General features: G+C 37.9%; 1 protein-coding gene across 4 annotated transcripts; it reads right to left on the bottom strand.

Annotated features, from left to right (window-relative positions):
* Window positions 1-261: 261 nt before the first annotated feature.
* Window positions 262-23,298, bottom strand: LOC105232840 (uncharacterized). Of its 4 annotated transcripts, none has more exons than XM_049448032.1 (6): window positions 23,120-23,298; window positions 21,886-23,062; window positions 8,199-8,747; window positions 6,491-8,008; window positions 6,307-6,434; window positions 262-6,247 (listed from the first exon to the last, which is right to left on the bottom strand). In XM_049448032.1, exons 2-3 carry the CDS (start codon window positions 22,927-22,929, stop codon window positions 8,640-8,642), a joined length of 1,152 nt encoding a protein of 383 aa, XP_049303989.1. In that variant the 5' UTR covers window positions 22,930-23,062; window positions 23,120-23,298; the 3' UTR covers window positions 262-6,247; window positions 6,307-6,434; window positions 6,491-8,008; window positions 8,199-8,639. The 4 variants fall into 4 exon arrangements, with proteins under 4 accessions (XP_049303989.1, XP_049303988.1, XP_049303987.1 ...); XM_049448031.1 differs by having other exon boundaries at window positions 6,491-8,547; window positions 8,625-8,747; XM_049448030.1 differs by having other exon boundaries at window positions 6,491-8,747.
* Window positions 23,299-24,731: the final 1,433 nt, after the last annotated feature.

The raw sequence follows: 24,731 nt of genomic DNA, 5'->3' as shown, positions 1-24,731 counted from the left end.
AATATTGATATATTTTAAACGGTTAAGTTCACGGAAAAACCGTAGGATACCATTTTGTAAAACATTAAATTTGCCATAAAATCTTTGAAATGATATTTTTTATTCAATCAATTGGAAGCGAGATATGTATAACAAAACAGATACAAACAAATAGATAAAGCATTAAATTTGCTATAAAATTTTTGAAATGATATTTTTTATTCAATCAATTGGAAGCGAGATATGTATAACAAAACAGATACAAGGCAAAAAAATATCTTCATTGCGGCATATGATTTCGATAGTATGAGTGAAGTATTTAGGAAATATATGTATAACACAAAGTGAAATAATATTTTCAAAAATATCATAATGTAGATACAAAACAGTTCAAGAAAAACGCCCAGTTGTGTACTTCCGATCTACCGTTCTGCACATAACGTTTACAGTTTTGTATCCGTTCCATTGCATTTAGATTTTCTTTACCATTCTTCCATCCAGATCGTTGTATAGACTATGCATGGGTTCACCAATGTTGATCACATTTTCGGGTGTTAGAGGTGCATCAATCTCGTTTACTATTTCATTGCCCTCGATGCCTTTCTGACCTGACACCCAGCTGACAACACTTTCCACTGCTGTCCTGCTTCTCTAGAAACTTCTGACCGATATGCGATACGAGGTTACTGCCTTCATTGCTGCTTGGCTGTTTACGTAGATGTTGACTCTGGAATTGATATCAGGTGCATTAGAGGCCAGCTCCACGGCTTTCGAAATGGCAAAGACCTTAGCTTGAAATATACTGCAGTGGTCCGGTAACATAAAAGGCTGCTTTAGGCCTAACTCTGGACGGTATATCTCCGCGCCAACTTATCCTCTATTTTCGAGCCATCCGTATAATTGTTTAGAGTGTTGCGCGTAGCTGACGTACCTTTACGCCAATCATCTTTTTATAGCCTGAACAGGGTATATTAAGCTTGTCACGAAGTTCGTAACACCCAGAAGGAAGCGTCGGAGACTCTATAAAGTATATCAATTGATCAGTATGTTGAGCTGAGTAGATTTAGATTTTTATATATACGAACTAATCTCTCAATTTTTAAGATATCTTTCGAAATTTTGCAAACATCATTTTCTTTTCAAGAAACTTCTTATTTGTCGGAACTGCCGATATCAGACCACCATACATACTTAACGATCGGAATCAAGTTCTTGTATGGAAAACTTTTGACAAGATGTATTCACGAAATTTGGTATAGATTATTTTCTAAGGCAAAAATGTAATCTCCGAAGAAATTGTTCAGATCGACTCACTATAGCATGTAGCTGCCATACAAACCGAACGATCGGAATCAAGGGCCCGTAAGGAAAACTTTTGCATTTGATGAGGTATCTTCACAAAATTTGGCATGGATTACTGCTTAAGGTAACAATATAATCTGCGAAAAATTTTGCAGATCGGATAACTATAGCATATAGCCTCCATACAAACTGAACACTTAAAAGAAATGCACTTATAAATGGTATATTAGCTTCGGCTTTTCTTTACTTTAAACCTTCTTTCCCAGTTGAAAAGTGGGTTCCTGTAGTCGGTGTTTGCCAAACCGCCATTATCTACTGAGCTATGTTTGAAGGTTTGTACCAGTTCAAGAGCCGCCGTTGGAGTTGTTCTTAAAGCTCCCGTTATGCACAGCGTAGCGAGCTCCTTACTATTGGCTTCCGGTAGGTGGATTTCCGTACACCGTAGAGCAGAATTGGTATTAAAATAGCTATGTAGCACCAGTGCATGAGAGAGGGAGAGAGCTACCAGGTTGTGCCGAGCATTTGCCTACACGGGTAGCATTGCTAGCCTTTCTCACTCTTTCTTCCACAGCGCTACCCCAAGGTACTTGGTGCTGTCCTTGAGAGAGAGTAGTGACCCCTATATCGAAGGAAACCTCCATAAAGGAATTTTGTGTTTTCTTGTTAAGACAAGCAGATCCGTTTTCTTCGCGCTCAACTCCAGATCCGCTTCCGATGTCCAATTCCGGACTGTATTGAGAGTGGTGGTCATAATACTGTTAATGGTCTGTAGACCGTTATTAAGAAGGCAAAGTCGTCTGCATATGCCATTATCTTAGGGGCTTTGCCGTCCAGGTTCCTTAGTCGTTTATTCACCATTCTTGTTCTTCTTTACTGGCGTAGAAACCGCTTAAGCGGTTATAGCCGAGTTAAGGTAGTAGTCTGGTAACTTGGATTAAAAACATCGAAATTTTTTTTTGCTTAATTTGAAAGTACACTATCTTGTTGCAGCTAAGATTCGCACCCGCCTCTGTGCAACAAAAAACGCTCGCCAACAAACGCAAGGAAGGATCGACGTCGAGAAGCTGCAATCACAACAGACAGCCGAACGATTCTCTGCTCGGCTTGCACTCCTGCTCTCTGAGAGCACTCGTCAACATCTCGGTATAAGGGAACTGTGGGACGGCATTTCAATTCAAGGCCGAAATGCGTGAGTATGAACAGCTTGATAAGCTGGCCGACAGGGTAATGCTCGAAAATTCTACGAAAAAATGCGGCGGCTTACAGAAGGTTTCAAGACCGGAGCACACTCCCGTAGAACCCAGAAAGGTGATCTAGCCACCGATGCCCAGAGCATACTTAGATAATGGAGGGAACACTTCTCCAGCCTGTTGAATGGCAGTGAACGCATAACACCAAGAGAAGGCGAACCCGATTCCCCAATCGATGACGATGGAGCAGACGTTCCATTACCCGGCCATGAAGAAGTTCGAATAGCATTTGCCCGCCTGAAGAACAACAAAGCGGCAGAGGCCGACGGATTGCCGGCCGAGCTATTCAAACACGGCGGCGAAGAGCTGATAAGGTGCATGCATCAGCTTCTTTGCAAAATATGGTCGGACGAAAGTATGCCCAACGATTGGAATTTAAGTGTGCTCTGCCCAATCCATAAAAAAGGAGACCCCACAATTTGCGCCAACTACCGTGGGATTAGCCTTCTCAACATCGCGTACAAGGTTCTATCGAGCGTATTATGTGAAAGATTAAAGCCCACCGTCAACAAACTGATTGGACCTTATCAGTGTGGCTTCAGACCTGGTAAATCAACAACCGACCAGATATTCACCATGGGCCAAATCTTGGAAAATACCCGTGAAAGGAGAATCGACACTCGCCACCTATTCGTCGATTTCAAAGCTGCTTTCGACAGCACGAAAAGGAGCTGCCTTTATGCCGCGATGTCTTAATTTGGTATCCCCGCAAAGCTAATACGGCTGTGTAAGCTGACGTTGAGCAACACGAAAAGCTCCGTCAGAATCGGGAAGGAGCTCTCCGAGCCGTTCGATACCAAACGAGGTTTCAGACAAGGCGATTCCCTATCGTGCGACTTTTTCAACCTGCTTCTGGAGAAAATAGTTCGAGCTGCAGAAATCAACAGAGAAGGCATCATCTTCTATAAGAGTGTACAACTGCTGGCGTATGCCGATGATATTGATATCATCGGCCTCAACACCCTCGCCGTTAGTTCTGCTTTCTCCAGACTGGACAAGGAATTAAAAGAAATGGATCTGGCAGTGAACGAAGGCAAGACGAAATATCTCCTGTCATCAAACAAACAGTCGTCGCACTAGCGACTTGGCACTCACGTCACTGTTGACAGTCATAACTTTGAAGTTGTAGATAATTTCGTCTATTTAGGAACCAGTATTAAAACCGCCAACAACGTCAGCCTGGAAATCCAACGCAGGATAACCCTTGCCAACAGGTGCTACTTCGTAGTAGGAAATTGAGAAGCAAAGTCCTCTCTCGACGAACAAAAACCAAACTCTATAAGTCACTCATAATTCCCGTCCTGCTATATGGTGCAGAGGCTTGGACGATGTCAACAACGGATGAGTCGACGTTGCGAGTTTTCGAGAGAAAAGTTCTGCGAAAGATTTATGGTCCTTTGCGCGTTGGCCACGGCGAATATCGCATTCGATGGAACGATGAGCTGTACGAGATATACGACGACATTGACATAGTTCAGCGAATTAAAAGACAGCGGCTACGCTGGCTAGGTAATGTTGTCCGGACGGACGAAAACACTCCAGCTCTGAAAGTATTCGACGCAGTACCCGCCGCGGGAAGCAGAGGAAGAGGAAGACCTCCACTCCGTTGGAAGGACCAAGTGGAGAAGGACCTGGCTTCGCTTGGAATATCCAATTGGCGCCACTTTGCGAAAAGAAGAAACGACTGGCGTGCGGTTGTTAACTCGGCTATAATCGCGTAAGCGGTGTCTACGCCAATTAAGAAGAAGAAGAATGTCTTGAGAATATACTGAGAAAATTTCAGACAGAAATTTGAAATATTTCGGGAGTTATAACGAGTTTCTTAGAGCGCCTTAGAGTCCTCTCTCTCGGATTTGTTGAGCTTCAAACGCGTTTTTCTCAAAACATTGTTTTTCTGGTTGGCCCGTGTCCTAACTTTTTTTCTACTGAACAGATTGCTTTCAAATTTTAACAGACTGTTCTACGCACTTATAGTTCTCGTCGGAACTAACGAGAATTTTTTCACCTCTAACTTTTTTACAACTCTTTCTTTGCAAAATAAAAGGACTGTCCGCCATTTTGTTATTTACCCTTGAAATTTAACTTCATCAGTTCCGACCAGAATGACATGTCTATAGATTAAGAATAAACAAGAATATTTGATTTCCAATAACATCAAGAGTCAAAATCACCCGGGCCACCCACGTACATTTTTTTGAGTTTCCAACTTCGAGTGACAATAATAATAGTAATAAAGTATTAAATTTTTTCAAATACATTTTTTTTTATAATTTCAATATGTAAATAAAAACACTCTAAATATTCAAGATAATTAATTTTTATTTTCCTATTCAAAACCACCCTCCAAAGAAGTCATGAAAATAGGCATAAGTTACCGGACTACTACCTTAACAACAGCGCATCAGTCGTTTCTTCTTTTCGCTACGTGGCGCCAATTGGATATTCCAAGCGAAGCCTGGTGCTTTCAACGGAGTGGAGGTCTTCTTCTTCCTTCGGGTACGGGAACATAAACCACATAGTAGCGTAGAAGCAAAAGCCATTATTGAAATTCAGCGATGCCCTAAATGGCAGAATTAGCAAAAAAGTATTTATGTATGTGTTGTAGCCTCCTCCGTTCCTTGCGAGAGCATTTTTTTCAAAGCGGGGCGAATTGTAAGTGATCGTCGGTCAAGATTAAGCGAAAGGAATACTGAAATATTGTTGTTCTTTTTAATACAAATGGAAAATATTTATAAACATTATGTTTTGGCCGTCTTTTCCATTTAATGTAATTATTTTTAACACTACTTAATTTTACCTTTTACATATGTATGTATGTAAGTATTTCATATTTGCTGATTTTCTAAAAATGAATTTACTATTTTAATTTCGGTTTATTCTTATAAATATGTACATTGTAGGTAAATAAAAAAGGAAACAATTTTGTTCTACTTTTAGTTTAGCTACGGTACGGAAATACAAGTTTTTCTTGATTCTCGCTTTGCCCCGCGCCTAACTTCTTCTAGTCTCTTAGAAGATCTTTATATTTGTTCCACCAGCCCTCGCTTTCTGCTAACTTAGCCTAGTTGAAGCATTCCCGTACTTTGCGTCTGCAAGACCCAAGCTCCTTGTTCCACCAAAGAGTCTTCGTTTTGTGCTTGAGTCACAGAGTAGGCTATGCGTAAGGAAGACCCGTATTTAGGGCATTCGTGAATGCAGTCACGTCCTTTTCAAGGTCTAAATCTCTTGCCTAATAGTATATGCCTGTAGAGATCCTATAGTTTGTATTCCTGGGATTTTTCCTAACCTTATTTCTGATCTTTGCTTTCGATCTAATGGAGAAGTAGATGTACATACAGTTGAAGTTATTAATATTGTACTTATAATCAGAGAACGACGTGAAATTAGCACACTCCATTTTTCTACCAATGTATGTATCTTTACTTGTGTACAATGTTATTCCTAGAACGTTTCTAGAGGTGGGTCCTACATAGGTAGGTTCTTCACTTCCATTAGTTACCACTAGACTACTTTGTAAAATATAATCGAGTAGAGACTCATCTCGCTTTTTGATGTCGGGGCTGTCCCAAATCGTATGATGGGCGTTAGCACTAGCGCCCTCCACCGCCATCCTTTTGAGCTCTGCCGTTGACACCTCGCAATCATGTGGCATATAGCAGGATGAAAGGAGTCAGACTCATCCTTGGCATCTTCCACTGGCTCAACCTTCAAATCATCTGTGGAAAGACTGAGGTCAATATGGTGCATAATGCGTAGTTTTGTGACTTTAACCCACCGACCACTTTACCCGATGCAAACCATGGTTCCTGGACTGTTGCGGCGGCAATTGATAAAAGAAACACGAATATATCAAAACACTTTATTCAAAGAAGGCAAAGAGAGTGAATGAGTGAGTTTTAATATCTGTAAAGAATTGGGAAATATACTGTATATACAAATTGATAATTTCTAAGTATTACTTATCCGTGGTTCCTCCTAGGCTACTCGTAAGAAAGTAAAACCGGAAGAAGCCATTACATCTTTTAGTGTGCTTAAACAGAGTTGCCTTACGATTAAAATAATATTTGAACATAAAGCTAGGTACATTTTTCAGCAACAATTTGAAACATAAAGCTAGGTACGTTTTTCAGCAACATCCCGCCCCCCGTGAACCGAAGGAGTATCTGCGAGTTGAGGGTCACCAGAAACATCAAGAACTGCTAACTTTGAGGCGGGCCCCCTTATGTTACCCGTTGATGTCTTAATAAGCGCTGACCTAACTTGTCCATCTGGTCCGGGAAATGTTTCCAGTACGATTCCACGTCTCCAATCCCGCAAATTTTCATTAGTATCGCAGATAATAACAACATCTCCAACACGAATGGGATTAACTCTTTTGTGCCACTTAGTACGACGCGTAAGTGTTGGTAGGTACTCTAATACCCATCTGCGCCAAAACGTCTGTTTTAGCTGTTGTAAAATTTGCCATTGTTTTTGCAAACATACTTTATCTGATTCAGTAGGAGTTTGTATGTAGTTTGGGCATCCCAACAGAAAATGATTAGGAGTTAACGGGTCATCATCACAACTTTCAATTGATAAATGTGTAAGTGGACGAGAATTTATTTAATTTTCAGCTTCGATAAGTAAGCTTTGCAATGTCTCAATTTGAGGAGCCTTTTCCTTCAAAGTAAATGCCAACACACGTTTAACGCTTTGAACCATGCGCTCCCATGCCCCACCTGCCGATGGATCCGCGGGTTGATTAAAAACCCACTCAATTCCAAGCCGAGTACATTCCCGTTCTACATCTTTAGAAACATGCAACCATTCGACCTTGCTTGCTCCGATGAAATTTGTCCCTCTGTCGCTTCTTATACGGACGGGAATTCCTCTACGGTTGACAAAATTGCGCAGACATAAAATTACAGAATCAGTTGACAAATCTTTGGCCACCTCTAAATGTATCGCTCGAATCGTTAAGCAGGTGAACAGGGCCACCCACCTCTTTTCTCGCCGTCGTCCGATGGACACTATTACTGGGCCAAAATGGTCAAGACCGGTGTACGAGAAAGCTCTAACATATGGTGATAAACGAACAATTGGTAATTGCCCCATGAGAGGAGGCCTTGGAGTAACTGCTGCATTTTTGCAGAACTGACATTCACCTCTCACAGATTTAAGAAGGCTCCGAACGTTTGGTATCCAATATTTAGCACGGATTGCACAGATAATAGCTTCCTGATTTTGATGATAAAATGTTTCATGAAAATGGCGAACTATTAGTCGTGACAATGGATGATTCTTTGGTAGAATTACTGGACTTCTCATGCAAACAGGTAGATACAGAGCGTTATCAATTCGACCTCCAAGACATAGTAGTCCTCTATCGTTAATAATGGGTGTTAGTGCGAATAATGGACTCTGTTTTGAAAGCTGCTGTTTCTTTGATGAGCTTAGCTGTTACATTTAACGGTCTGCGCTGAATTTCAGTACTTCTGTTTATCAAATCGTGAAATCTTAAAACAGCGAATCGGACCCAACTCATAAGTTTAAGAAATTTGTAAAAGTTAGAATATTTCGTGAATGGTATGACATTTTCAGGAGTGTATAAGTTAGCACCCCATACATTCAAAGTATCATATGATGCAGTAATATTATATGATACAAAGTAAAATAATATGATACCACTAAATCGCTGAGACTGCGACACGTGTAGTGGCAACCTATGGGAAGCGCAACGTTAGCGAAGTGCTAACCTGTGGGAAGCGCAGCGTCAGCAAAGTCCGTACCCGTTGCAGCGGCAAACATAGGTCTAGAGTTAAGTATAATTAATTGTAAATGTTAGTTCTTAAGTGAAACTCAATAAAGGAGCATAGCTCCAATAAAATATTTTTTTATAAAAAACAATAAAACGTTTTTTAACTGGCGCCCGAGCAGGGACCAGCGCGTGTAAGTAGTAATTGCCTGAAAACCAAAAAGTAAGGCTCCGCGAGTGGCGAACGGTAGTGATTGTGGAAAAAAAGGAGAAAAAAGCCTGAAAATAAAAAAATAAGGCTCCGTGAGTTAAAAACAAAAAAAAAGTGTGTGAAAAACAAAAAATACAATAAATACTTGGCTAACGAGCGGCTACAACGCACAACGTGGGATTTCTAAACGCCGTGGGACCTCAGTACTGTTAAAGAAAAGGGACAACCCCGGAGCGCAGCACAACATCCTATGGAAAGCTGGAAACACCTAATGTAAGATTTATAAAATATTATATTTTAAGATTATTATAAAGAATACGGAATTTGAATTGAAAGAAAATAATTATTCGACACAGAAAAGAAAAAAAAGAAATTATAAAGAATTTTATTATTAAGAATACGGAACTTGAATTGAAAGAAATTAATTATCCGACACAAAAAAAAAAGCCTTAAATTAACGTAAACTTTACGAAAAGATTCAAATATTGTCAAAGAAAGTACTATTGCAAAGGAATTTTTTTTTTTTAAAAACTAATTAACTTAAAAGAAAAGATTATTATAATGCCGGATACAGCCGAAGAGCTAATTGAGCAGCTAAATCAAATGAGTGTAGATTATGGGCAAACCACCCATCCTCCAAATCCTTCCACCCATCCTCTAAACCCTCCCACCCCTAACCCAACTTTAATAACGACAATAGTCCGTGAAGTACTCGAACGAATGAGTACGCAGACCGTAACAGACTTTACAGAACCCGACTATAGCGGGACACTAAACGCGAATAACATAAATGAACTAGACAAAATTCCGGACATGGTGAAATGCCTTAGGGAATTCTCAGGACGACCAGGAGAATTTAACTCCTGGAGGAAGAGCGTAGACAGGATTTTTAAAGCCTACGAGGAAGTCAAGAATACTCCTAAATATTTTGCAATACTTCATACGATCAGGCATAAAGTAACTGGTGATGCCGACACCGCACTAGAATCATATAATACTCCACTTGATTGGAGCCAAATTAGAAAATGCCTTATGATGCATTATTCAGATAAAAGGGACATAGGTACCCTCGAATATCAGATGACCACTCTGGTCCAACGCTATGACGACATTCCGACCTTCTACCAAAAGGTCTACCAACACCTTTCACTTATTCTAGACAAAATTTCATGCCTCGAGCTAAGCGACGAGTCCATACGGGCTATGACGAACTCATATAGGGACAAAGCTCTCGACACATTTATAAGAGGACTAAATGGCGATTTACCTCGTCTTCTCAGCATGAGAGAACCGACGACCTTGCCCCAAGCATTACATTTATGTCAAAAACTTGACAACATGACATATAGAATAAACCACGCGAACAATACACACAAACCCAATATTCAACCACCACCACGACCTCCCCGAAATAACAATTTTATAATTTCAATAACAACAGACCTTTTTACCCCGAATTAACGTTTTCCCATTCCCCCAGACGAAATTTCGACCAACAAGCATTTGGTCGTCAATCAAATCGATATCACCAACACTCTCCCAACTATATGCAAAATAACCAAGGATTCATGCCGAGGTTTAACAATTACTCGAACAACCCCCATATTACCAGAGAAAATACCTCCTTCAATAACAGACCGAATTTACCACCTAAACCACCGACCCCAATGGAAGTAGACCAATCAATACGTTCAAGACAAATCAATTATCAGAATAGGCCCAATACATTCCAGGACAATCGACCACCGAAACGTCCGATTTCCGCACAACTAACTCACCCTCCAAGCAAAATACAACGAAATTTTTTTACTAACGCAGTAGAATCAGACCCCAACGGGATATACGACGACAATTTCTACGATAGCAATTACGACAATGCAGGAAAAAACGAGCCTGATACCATTAATTTTTTAGATTAGCGCCGTCTTCGCTGCCTTATTACGAATTTAGGACAAGGCGCGGAGACACAATAGATTTTCTTATCGATACCGGATCCAATAAGAATTACATCCAATCCACTAGAATTAGGAATCCAATTCTGAACGAAAAGCCCTTTACGGTGAAATCTGTTGCCGGAACAATTGAAATTACTCACCATATCTTCGTCGACATTTTCGGACCAACAGTAGGGAAAATAAAATTTTTTATATTACCAACTCTAGGGTCGTTCCACGGCATAATAGGCAACGACACACTTAAAGAATTAAAAGCAATTATTCATACCGACAAAAATTTGATGACAATTTGTCAAAGTATAAATATAACGTTAAAGCAACGAATATCTCACGAGGTGAATAATGTGGCAATCAATACTCCACATCTCTCATTACAACAACAAAACAAAATTAATAATATGTATTATCAATAAATGTCCAAACCTTTTTTCCGATCCTGATGAAAAACTTACCTACACCACCCTCGTTAAAGGTGAAATCCGGACAACAACCGAAACCCCTGTCTATTCCAAGCCATACCCGTATCCCATGGCATTAAAATACGAAATCGAACGCCAAATTGAAGAACTCTTAGACAACGGAATAATAAGGAGATCGAAATCCCCATATAACTCCCCAATTTGGATAGTTAACAAAAAGGCAGATGCCTCTGGCGAAAAAAAATTCCGAATGGTCGTAGATTATCGTAAACTCAATTCAGTTACGATTCCCGATAAATATCCCATACCAGAAATTAACGAAGTCCTTGCAAATCTGGGAAACAATAAACTATTTACTGTTATTGATTTAAAAAGTGGGTTCCATCAGATTCCACTTCGCGAGTCAGACATTGAAAAAACAGCATTTTCCGTAAACAACGGAAAATATGAATTCCTCCGCTTACCTTTCGGTTTAAAAAATGCTCCGGCCACATTCCAAAGAGCACTAGACGATATCCTTCGTCAACATATAGGAGTAAGATGCTACGTTTACATCGATGATGTAATAATATTTGGCAAAAACGAAGAAGAACATTTTAAAAACATAGAATTAGTATTCCAAACCCTAGAAAATGCTAATATGAAAATCCAATTAGATAAATGTACATTTGCTAAAGAAGAGGTAGAATTTTTAGGATATGTAATCAGTTCAAATGGGATAAAAACAAACCCCGAAAAAGTAGAAGCGGTAGCCAAATTTCCAGTTCAACAAACTCTAAAAGAATTAAGATCCTTCCTAGGTATGTCAGGTTATTACCGACGATTAACCAGGATTACGCAAAAATAGCTAAACCATTAACAGCACTGTTAAGAGGAGAAGCCGGCCATGTCTCCAAACGGAACTCGAAAAGGATAGAAATAGAATTAGACAACGAGGCTTTAGAAGTCTATATATATAAAAGAAAGTCGTGTTAGTTACATCACTTATAACTCAAGAACGGCAGAACAGATTTGGCTGAAAATTGGTAGGGAGGTAGCTTAGAGCCAGGAGACGGACATAGGATACTTTTTATCTCTTTATGTCAAAATTTAATACAACTCATAAATACAAAAAATATATTTCAAATCATAAGCATTTGTTCAAAATTCATGTTTGTAGGAATCATTTCAATATTTCATTTCTTCAAAAAAAAAAAAAACAATAAAAACAACCTTACATCTTCGTCTATATAAATATGTACATATGTATGTAAAAATGAATCGCCAAAATGTATGTACGCTCATAACTTTAATACGACTGAACGAAATTTGATAATTCTTTTTTTAAAATATTCGTTTAGGTTCAGGGATTATTCGAATAATTGCCGGAAAACCCCTAAAAACAGTCCTTTTCTTTTTCTCATACAAACGAATGAATGTTTGTTCGTTAGTAACGCTAAGAGAGCGGCTGAACCAATATTGATGAAATTTTAAGAGGTTGTTCGTTGTGGATTAAGGAAGGTTTAGAAATAAAAACATCTTATACTTTTCATGAAAAGTCGGCAAATTGGATAATTCCAAAAAGTAACTTTTTTCCAAAAACATTTTTTTTCAATTTCTGTTTTGTTTTTCAATATTTTGATTTGGAAATTATTTGAATAGTTCAGTCTCGATCGCTTGCTTTTTTATTCCGGCTATTCAAGAGAAAAATTATTACTATTACGATTTACGATGCTTTACGACAGGTTGTGAATTGAACAATTGAAAATTATTCAGTGAAAACTTTACGTGTGAAAGATCCAGTATCATATGAAGTGGTGGAAAGCAATATGGTTCATGGACCTTGCGGACACTACAATCCCTTTTCGGTTTATATGTCTAACAATAAATGCACGAAACACTATTCGCTTGCTTTTCTTTCGGAATCGCAAACTGGAAATGATGGATATCCACTCCATCGTCGTAGCTCATCAGACGACCATACAACTTAGAGTAGTGAATATCGAAGTTGACAACATATGGATCGTACTATATTCTCCACTGTTGTCTAATTCACATTCTAAACTCATATCAATGTTTAGTATTGCAGTTTGGTGTAATCTATAAAATACGTTTGTAAGTACGTCACCAAGGGAAGCAACATGGCGCTTAATGGTCTTAAACGATACGGTCCATACGTGAACTGCAATAAAACGCTTTGTAGGATATTTACTTTTGCAATTCATGAACGGTTTCCGATTGTTGTGTGTCTCGCAGTTAATATGGAGATTGGCCAAAGAGTTTATTTCAGCCCAGAGAATACATTACAGCCGGTGGTAACACCGCCAACAACAAAACTAACATTGACGAGTTTTTTCTCAACTTTCGTCAGTGATCCGCTTACGAGAACATTGCTCTATTTGAAAATACCTTGCATTCATGGAATGCATCGTCGAAGAAATAGTTACCCTGAAAGCAAGACCGAACAGTAGATGGACATTCAGGTGTGTTCTCAACTAATGCATTAGGATGAATTTACACAACCCACCCAAAAAACGATGATTGCTTCTACCTTCGGTTGCTACTGATTAATGTACGCGGCGTATTGCGTACTGTGAATGGTATGGTGTGTGCAATTACAATTGCTGGAACACGATAATCAGTGGAAACAAATGTTGGACGATGCGATAGCTACTTCGAATGCCACTGAAGTTCCCACACTTTTCGCGATAATCATTTCACCATATCAGCCTTTAAATCCGCGTCAATTATGAGATACGAACAAAAATGACATTGTCGAAGACATTTTACATCGTATTCGCTAAAAATTGGAAATGGGTCAATTCCGGTTGATGCTTCCGGTGGTTTGATATCAATTCCATCTGCGGTTTATCAATTCACGAAAGATGAACTCATCACCAATCTTCGGACATTGGCCAAATTATCTTAACTATGATTCCTTAAATGCACGCGCAATATTAACTGCCAAAAAATACAGATGTTCTTGACTTAAACTGGAAGATTGAAAGTCAAATTCCGGAAGACTTGCGCTCATACAAATCGACCGATCGTCTTTCATTGAAGACGTCGCCGTGAATTATCCAGTGGAGTTTCTAAATTCTTTGGAGAGGCTTGGTATGCCGCCGCATCATTTGCGTCTCAAAGTTTGATCTGTCGTTATTATGTTTTGCAATCTGCAAGCGCCGAAACTATGTAATGGAACCCGACTGATTGTGACGCAGCTATCGAATACAAAGGGCTGAATGCTTGATTCAACGAATTTCTTTGAGTTCCAACGATTTGCCATTTCAGTTTCCAGCGAAAATTGCATTTGAGATGACACTCAACAGGACACAAGGATAGTCGCATAGTGTGTGCAATAAGTTTGGAAATTCTATGTTTTTCACACGGCTAGATATACGTGGCGTGCACACGAGTTGGAAAGCCATCTTTTCTGTACACCGGAACAGAAACCAAAAAATTTTGTTTATCAAGCTGCGTTACATTGAAAAAAAAAAAAATGAAATGATAAATTCAACTTTCTTTTCATTTCAAAACACATAATTTCACGCAGGACAACGGCTGCGGGGCCAGCTAGTATTTAATAAAATAAAAAATACTTTAGTATCCAAGGATATAGTTTTAACGCATCCAAATTTCGATAAAGATTTTGAATTAACGACCGATGCCTCAGATTTCGCATTAGGTGCCGTCCTATCGCAAGACGGTAGACCAATTACTTTCATATCGAGAACTTTAAGTAAAGCCGAAGAACATTATGCCACCAATGAGAAAGAAATGCTTGGTATAATATGGTCACTTAATTCACTTAGAAATTACCTCTACGGTTCAAAAAAAAGTTAAAATTATCACCGATCATCAACCTCTTACCTATGCCTTAAGCCATAAGAATACTAATAGTAAAATGAAGCGATGGAAAGCCATTTTAGAAGAGTATAACTACGAACTAACTTACAAACCTGGTAAAACAAATGTAGTTGCAGACGCACTTTCAAGGATACCAATACAAATAAATTCACTCACATCTACGATTCATAGTGACGAAAGCTCAAGCCATAATTTAATCCCTTGTACAGAAGTTCCAATCAATGTTTTCAAAAATCAAATTTTTTTCAAGATTGACGAAATATCTTCATATCAATTTAAAATAATTTTTCCAACAGTGCATAGACATATAATTACAGAGCCAGAGTATAACGAACAGTCATTGATTTCATACATGAAACGATACCTTAACCCATCCGTTATAAATGGAATTCATACCGAAGAAAGGATAATGGGTATGATGCAAAATATCTATCCTATTCATTTTAGTAGTATTAAAAGCCGATATACCCAAAAACTAGTTGAAGATATTAGTGATGAACAAGAGCAGGATAACGTCATATTAAAAGAACATTTAAGAGCACATAGGAATGCCACAGAAAATAAAACACAAATTCTCGAAACAAAATATTTTCCCGGTATGTTAAATAAAATAAAACGAATAATAGCCAACTGCACCGTTTGTAAAGAAAATAAGTACGAGAGGCATGCCAATCAACCGAAAATTGCAGAAACTCCATTACCAACATATCCAGGACACACAGTTAATATCGATATATTTTTAACAGAAGGAAAAATAGTAATGACAGCTTTAGACAAATTTACAAAATACGCAGTAACAAAAAGCCTAAATAGCAGAGCAATAGAAGACGTCAGGAAACCTTTAAGAGATATTATATTTTTCTTCGGAGTACCAAAATTAATAGTTATCGACAATGAGCCATCTTTAAATTCAGCCTCTCTAAAATTTATGATGAAAGACGAGTTAGGAATAGAAGTTTACACTACTCCTCCATACAAAAGCCAAGCTAACGGACAGGTGGAAAGATTCCACTCTACATTAATTGAAATAATGCGCTGCATAAAAGAAAACGGTGGACACAGAAATATTGAAGAACTTTTAGAAAGAGCAGTATCCGAGTATAATCATTCAGTTCATTCCACTACACTTAAAAGACCAGTAGACCTATTTTTTCATAGGAATGTTACATTTACCCCCGAAGACATAGAAAGAACTAGACAAAGCAACTTAGAAAAATTAGCTGAGAAACAAAGAAAAGATATCGAATACCAAAACAAAAATAAGAAGGAAATAAAATCATATCTACCAGGACAAATAATATTTGTTAAGAGAAATAGGAGATTAGGAACTAAGTTAAGTAAACCCTACAGTAAGGAAATAGTTAAGGAAGATAGAAATAGTACCGTGTTAACTGAAAAAGGACAAATAATTCACAAAGGTAGAATACGTAACTAAATATGTACTGACATTTTTTTCCAGAATATTACTACCGCTATGCCTGGCGGAACTACAGATCCTCGACTACTCAAACTCCCAATTAATAACAATAGAAAAGGGAACGGCTAGACTACAAACAGGAACATTTAGGATAATACATGAAATTGACATAGAAAAATATACGGACACACTAGACCACATAGAAGCGACTATTAAAATTGAAACTATTCGGAAAAACCCTTACTACCCCTTCATATCCCACTTAATAACACAGATAAGAGCCCAACTTAACAATCTAAAAGTAGAGCAAAAAATTAAAAGATCAATAAATTTCCTGGGTAGCGCATGAAAATGGATTGCAGGAAGTCCAGACCATGAAGACTACGAAATAATTTCAAGTAAGATAAATAATGTTTTACAAAATAACAATAATCAGGTATTAATTAACAAACTTACAATAGGCAAAATTAGCGAGATAGCAAATATTACGAATAATATAACTAAAACCATGCAAATTGAAAAGAGTTTAGAAATTGAAGCATTTTTACAGCTAAAATATAAATTAGAAATAATTAAGGAAGAAATTTTAAATATTGCATACGCAATACAATGGGCAAAAGCCAATATAATAAATTCTTTTATCTTATCAAATGAAGAAATAAATATTGTGAAAAAAGTAATAGACAATGTCAATATTCCATATGTTAATTTAGACGAAGCACTCGAATTTTCCGAAATAAAAATTGCAACCAATGGCAAAATTATAATTTATATTGTTAGCCTCCCAACCGTAGATAACCAAAATTGTAAAACTTTAGATATTAGAGCAGTAAAAAATAACGGGATAATCAATAAAATCAATTTCAATACAATTCTAAACTGTGAAAAGGGAATTTATGGAATAGAAAATTATTGTAAAAAATACAATTCCTTACAAATATGCTTAAGCAATAATGTAATAGATTTAAGTAATGATACTTGTATAAATAATCTTTTAAAAAGTCGTTTGCCAAACTGCACGGAGGTCAACAACCAACATATTCCAACCATAGAGGAAATGAGACCAGGAATAATATTTCTAAATAAATACAACGGAGAAATTTCAATAAACAACGAACCTACATTTTTAAACGGGACCTTCATAATTTTGTATACCAACGTAACAATCGCTATCAATGGAAAAAAGTTCTATAACGAAGAAAGAACAGCAAGTAAACCACTACCAGCCATCCTTCAACCGTCATCCGCACTACACAATATAGAAGAATTCCTCTCGCTGGAGATGCTGAAACAGCTTAACTTCAACAATACAAAAGAAGTAAGTCTGTTAGAAGCAGCAAACAGAGTAAAGCACGGAGCCAGCATCACGCTAATCATCCTTTTAATATTCATCGCCCTAATTTTCGGGAAGAAACTTCTGATCAAACAAAAAGAAGATGAACCCAACGAACTCTCACAGCCGGCAATAGAAGGACTCAACCAAATTTTTAATACACCTAAAGATTCAAACGAGGACGTTTGAATTTCAAGGGGGGACTAGTTAGCACCCCATACATTCAAAGTATCATATGATGCAGTAATATCATATGATACAAAGTAAAATAATATGATACCACTAAATCGCTGAGACTGCGACACGTGTAGTGGCAACCTATGGGAAGCGCAACGTCAGCGAAGTGCCAACCTGTGGGAAGCGCAGCGTCAGCAAAGTCCGTACCCGTTGCAGCGGCAAACATAGTTCTAGAGTTAAGTATAATTAATTGTAAATGTTAGTTCTTAAGTGAAACTCAATAAAGGAGCATAGCTCCAATAAAATATTTTTTTATAAAAAACAATATAACGTTTTTTAACTTATATAGTGAAAAGTGGTTTTGCTTTCTTCTCGATGTCAATTTCATTTGTAGAAAGATCTGGGAGTACAGGCCAATTTTCTTCACTCTGCTTTAAAAACTGTGGTCCATTAATCCACTTTGAATCTTCGACCAATCCCGTATATAACTGAGGTCGTGTAGCATTGTCAGCTGAATTTAAGGATCCAGGGACCCATCTCCTTTGCGATACTTCAGACTCATGAAGAATCTCAGAAATCCGATTGCTTACGAATTGTTTATATTGACGGGCTTCGGAATGAATCCACTGAATAACAGTCTTAGAATCCGACCAAAAATTTACTGACGCAATGTTTATTGTGTGACTTTCAACAATTGTTTTACGTAGACGTGTTCCGAGTACTGCAGCCTGTAATTCCAACCGAGGAATTGACATTGGTTTCAGAGGACTGCAACGAGATTTTGTCGCGACGAAAACTACTGTTATTTGGTTATAACATCGTATACGGAAGTACGCAACGGCAGAAAATGCTAACTCACTAGCATCTACGAATATGTGCAATTGTATTTCTGAAGATGGATCTTTAAAAAACGGGCTGTAACTTCTAGGTATTCTGAATTCTCTTATGTTTTCAAGAGATTTGTACCACTCGTACCATTTATCGTATATATCGTCGGGTATTGTATCATGCCATCCCAGATTAACTTGCCATAATCTTTGCAACAAAATTTTTGGGAATCAAAGTAACATTTGCGAGGAACCCGAATGGATCAAATATCGACATTGTTAAACTCAATAATTCTGCTTTTGTTGGACGTCGACTGCCATTTAAAACGGATGTCGGTATTCTAGCGAATATTAAGTTACAAAAGAATACATCTCGCTTGGCATCCCAGTGCATCCCTAATACCTTATCATTTGTTGCCTTTGATCCACACATATTCTTTGAGATACACTCAGTCTCGGAGTTTTTGCTAATGGCTTTAAATAATTTTGAGGAGTTCGAAACAAAGCCTCTGAGAACGAATCCTGCTTTGCTGTGAATCTCTGTCACTCTTTCCGATACACATATAGCTTCATCAACGGTGGTAAAACTATCCACATCAGAGAGCTGCAACGATCACAATTTTTTCAATCATACCCGATCATTGACTCAGATTTTTTGTGACGGAAAACTTTACTTCAACAAAAATGAATGATCGTAAGCGAGCGTGCTCAAAGCGAACAATCAGTTTCAATCACTGTTGCTTGTTTCGTCATGATTTTTCTCGATCGAAAGCCTAGTGTGAGCAGCAAAGAATGTTCGAGAATGCTGCTTGCATTCCGATCGATCACAATCATACCGTTTGGTCATACCGGGTGGTTCCTGCCAGCAGCGCAGTCGCTGAGCGTTCTTTTTCTTTCGCTGGAAATATTATAACTGAAAAAAGAAATAGGCTCGGACCATGTTCAGTTGATAATTTATTGTTTTTAAATTCATTTTTTAAAAGTTTTAGCGGCTAAGAAACCAAGTTTATTACCTTCTTTTAATTTTAAGTTTTTGTTGATCTCAATGAAGAAGTGATAAAAATTTGAAATTTGTGTTCCCTAATATTTTAAGCATTACCTTTGTTTATTAATTTTAAGCATTAATTGAATTTTAGTTGTAGGCGTTAAAAATGAAGAAATATATGCAGTAATGTTTTGGATTTTATGCATCGCAACTTGTTTCCGTTAAAACACACAAATATGTACATACAAACTATGCACACACATATTTGCAGGGCAATTCTCGATCTGATTGGTTCAATCACAATCAATTCAAACGCACACTTGATCGATGTATGAGTTTTCGTGCATCATTGGACTTTATCGTGTTTTTCTGTACAATCATTTCCAATCATCATACCGGAACCGAACAATCAGTTTCAATCAGTAAGCAAAGCAATCAAATCAATTGATCGAACTCCTTCGTTTTGAGCACGAAACTCGATCGAACAATTTTGTTGCGAACCGCTGTGTTGAGTTTGACCGTTTTGAGCGTGGCTGATCAAACCGGATCGATCATACTCAATGCAGGTCTCTGATCCACATAATCGTCAACATAGTGGCGATTAAGATTGCATCGATTGCCCTCGGATGGTCATTTTGAAATTTTTATGCATTTAAATTCTTCACAAATGGCACAGAGCATGGAGAGCAGGCAGAACCAAAAATCATTGCCTTCATGACATACACATCAGGCTGCCTCATGGTATCCCCTTCACGCCATAAAAAACGTTGTGAATTTATATCCCTTTCCCGTATGTTTATGCGATGGAACATCTCTCTTATATCACCACAAATAGCTATATTCCCTTCACGAAATTTGAATAAAATTGACTGCAAAGGTTTCGGTTGATAACAATTGGGACCTTTCATAAGCATAGAGTTCAAAGAAATATTGTCTACTGACGCGGCGGCATTAAACACCAGTCTTGGCTTATTGCCTTTGTTTACATTATAAACCGCGAAATGGGGTAAATACCATATTCGCTCGCTCTGTATATCAACTTCATCCGAAGTAAGTTTTTTGGCATAACCCTTCTCTACGTAGTCGTTTACCTTTTCTATATACCATTTTTTGTAATTAATATCACTTGTCATTTTGCGTTCTACAATTTGAAGTCGTTTTAGTGCTGCGTTATAACTAACTGGCAGAGATATATTGTCGTTTTTCCATAAAAGACCTGTCTCGTACCTATCACCCACAAACTTCGTTGTACTGCGCAAGATCTCCTTGGCTCTAACGTCTGCGGTAGACTTTATAGCAGGAAATATTGTTTGAAAGCCTTCTAATTCAAAATAATCAGCGATTTGCTTTTGTAAGTCATTGAAATCATTGTCAATATGCGCGTGGAAAATTGTTGACGAATCGGAATTGTTTTCATCTGAACCAAACAAAATCCAGCCTAGTTTAGTCTCATGAACAGTAAAACCTTCATTAAAATTAATTACATTCAACGGTCGAACTAAGTTTATATGAGGCATTCCAATTAAAATTTTTGGCATGGCATCAAAATAACTTTCGATTGGTTAATTCCGTAACTCCTTATTTTGTTCTTTAATAAGTTCTGCACGTAACGTTTGAGAAGGTAAAATTCACTTTTTTGTTGTTCGGACGCCATTGATATAAAACCTTTTACTTTTATCTAGTGAACCCGATATTTCTAAGTTCACAAGCTTTGAGACTCCGCTGGTGGTTTGGTCATCAAACCATTTGAGTCGAAGCAATTCCTTTCTGCCCCTAAGGCCAATTTTATTTGCAGTTTCTTCTTCTATTAAAGTAACCCTAGCCCCATCGTCAATGAAGGCTATAACTTTAATGCTACCTTTCGGACCATATAATTTAATTGGTAAAAATTTTAATAAAGTTTTATTTATGTTTGCGTTTTCTACACCTACCCTTTTAATCAATGGTAGCTCTTCATTTACGGATGGCTGACAAGTGCTGACAGCAGCAACAGCTGATTCAGCAGATACGGAGTTGCCAATGTTGGGATTTTGAACGACTTGATTATGAAGTAATTTATTATGATATTTCTGGCATGATGAATTATAAACATTATGACCTGGAGAAAGGCAACAAAAACACAAGCGATTTGTTTTTACAATTTCCCATCGCTTGTCGTTATTAACTTCTTTAAATTTCATGCATTGATATAATCGATGATTATTTTTACAAAATATACATTTCAATTTTTCTTCAGATATGGTTAGCACTGTTTTTGGTGATCTATTACATTTTCGTGATGGTTGTTCGGAACTGACGTGTGGTGTGTTCAGTTCGGTTGCCATTACAACGCATGTTGACATCTGTTGTAACCACGAACTAAATTCACGTATCGTTGGATATGCTTTATTTATTGCAAATGTATGACGTGCCCATTCTTCCCGTTTATAAATAGGTAGTTTACTTACCAATTCGTCGAGCAGTGTTGGGTTTGAAAGATGAGGTGCAGCACTGGCGTTCTCCAAAAATGGGACTAGATTTGTTACCATTGAACTATAATTGGCGATTTCATGTATTTTTCCACTTGTGATTGATGGAAACGATTTGACTTTTGCGAGCTGGCTGCGCATCAGTAGTTCAGGTCGTCCATAATGAAACTGTAACGAAGATATCACCGCATTCACACTTGAAGGGTGAATTAATAGCGATTCAACCTTTGATCGCGCATCTCCTTTAAGAGCTTTCTGTAAGCGCAGTAAGTTTTCTACATTACTGTATGCAAACATGCTTGTAGTCTCTTTAAAGGCGACGATAAACATTGGCCACTCTTCGGGTGAGCCTGAAAAATGTGGTAAATCCTGAAGTTTGCGTATAAAATGTTGGTTATTAGGGTTATTATTCTGCATAGGTGACGAGTGCGTGTTGTTTAAAGATGTGGCGGCTGTAGATTTAATATCAGCAAAATTTACAATCGGCGAAAAGTTACCTGCGGTGACATTCAAACATGGCGTAATAGGCTGCATATAGCTGGGCATATGCTGGTGGGCTGATGTAGGGTTGTAGTTGGAATTTGTATAAGCATTAGAACGGGTGAAAAATACATCGGCAGCGTTGACGTTGGAATTCGGTGGGGCAAGAACGGCGGCGTTGGCATAGCTCATGTGTGGCAATGAATATGCAAAATTATCGGCTGTATTTGTATAGGCATACATTTGCTTAACAGGTGCGGCAGCATTGACTTGAAAGGAGTCGGCAAGTGACACAGCAATCCTAGTATCGACGGCGGCAGTTGTCGAGGCGATTGTTTGTTTGAGAGATAACCTCTCCTTTTCGAAGGCTTCTAAAGATAGTTGCAACTGACGTATTTGTTTCTGTAAATCTGCAACTGCGTTGTCTGGCATGACCATTGCGCAGTCTCCATCGTTATCGCTAAAAGAGTCTTCATTTGAAATCGGCATTTTCGATGGATTCGCGTTATGTGTTTTTTGACTTCTTAAATTGTAGCGTGGCATGCAATAATTTACGATGGCACACGAGGATAAATATTAAAATAATGTTGCGGCGGCAATTGATAAAAGAAACACGAATATATCAAAACACTTTATTCAAAGAAGGCAAAGAGAGTGAATGAGTGAGTTTTAATATCTGTAAAGAATTGGGTTAAAATACTGTACATACAAACTGATAATTTCTAAGTATTACTTATCCGTGGTTCCTCCTCGGCTACTCGTAAGAAAGTAAAACCGGAAGAAGTCATTACATCTTTTAGTGTGCTTAAACAGAGTTGCCTTACTATTAAAATAATATTTGAACATAAAGCTAAGTACATTTTTCAGCAACAATTTGAAACATAAAGCTAGGTACGGTTTTCAGCAACATGGACTAGAGTCGTGCTGTAGCCGCACTTCTCTTCGTTGAGGAGAAGCTCGGCAGAGGCGATCTTACTTTTTTGGAAGTTTACTTGGAGCACCCTCAGCTTTTGGTTTTGGACCATAAGAATTCTAACTGGGTTCGTTCTCCACCTCCACCTGCTGTAAGACAAGTCAAGTCGCCATGATATCATCTAAGTCACTTTATCCTTATCCAACGTGTTTTTGTTGCCGCTCAGCGCTTCTTAAGCGAAGAAGCATGCTTCCAATGCCCATGCCATCTTCCCTAAACTCGCGTACAGAATATATTTTATTGATCTGGTGGATGTAGCTTTCGTTGACCGATTTAACACCCTTCACTTCCTAGCCGACACGGGATTCTGTCGTTTTAGTAGCCGCAAAGTATGTTCCGGGTCTACCACGCCTTGGGCACAGATGAAATATTGCTGGAGTCCACTGCATCTAGTTTCGCTTTTTTCCACAAGTTTGGAAGCGTTTTGACCGCTTCCTTTACCCCGTTAGTTTCGGGTCGTAGTTACATTTCAATATTTTGACTACTGTAAGTCATCCTTCTCCATCAAATGACAACTCGGGTGTGCTTGGTTTGGCGTTGTGGCGTACGATGTAGAGCTGGTTTGGAAGTAGTGGAATAACCACTACAACCTGCACCCGTTGCAGTGGTGGTGTGGCCGCTGGCGGTACAGCTCATAGGATCAATGTGTCCGTCGGTGGTTTTGAGTGATATCTCAGTCTGCTTCGTTACTGTGTTGACTTCCATATTGAGTTTTATGATTCGGAGGTCTCTACCTCTAGCGTTTTATACCTATCGCCAGGTACCTCATTAGCCATGACCTTTGTAAAGAGTATAAAAAATTTTTAGAAATTACAGCGATAGATTTCATTCAAATTAAAAAATAATTTAATAGCAGCAATGAATAAAGTAATAAATAAATTAAACAAAAAAAGAAAGTTATGAATAAAAGAGAAGAGAACAATAGTAGGCGTGTTTTATTTGACCAGCAAATTAAGCTATCAGCTTATTTTGTATGGAAGACTTAGCCAACATAATTATGTTGGCTTGTCATAAGCTATCATAGCTTGTATATTGAACTAGACGCATTGAAGGTTCATTGCTTTTATTATTCACAATAGCAAGGTTTTTCCACAAAAGGAAAGTAGTTGGCAATGCGAGAAACCTCATTTTGATAGATGAAAATGTAAACAAACCAAAATTACATATTTTCTTTGGATGAGTATTGAGTTAAAATTAAAACAAATACATATGTACACTTCTTTTCAGTTTTTGTATTCTAGACCTCAAATAATTAAAGTAAATATATTTGTATAGTATATTAATATTCCGTTTACAAATTTGAAATTTAAACTAAATTGTATATCAGCTGATTGTTCTTGTCTGCATTACCAACCTAGTTCATTTTTAAGCG

Source organism: Bactrocera dorsalis, chromosome 2 (genome assembly GCF_023373825.1).
Source record: "Bactrocera dorsalis isolate Fly_Bdor chromosome 2, ASM2337382v1, whole genome shotgun sequence".
Taxonomy (NCBI): domain Eukaryota; kingdom Metazoa; phylum Arthropoda; class Insecta; order Diptera; family Tephritidae; genus Bactrocera; species Bactrocera dorsalis.
The sequence above is the reverse complement of the archived record's forward strand: the minus strand, read 5'-3'. Positions and strand labels throughout refer to the sequence as shown.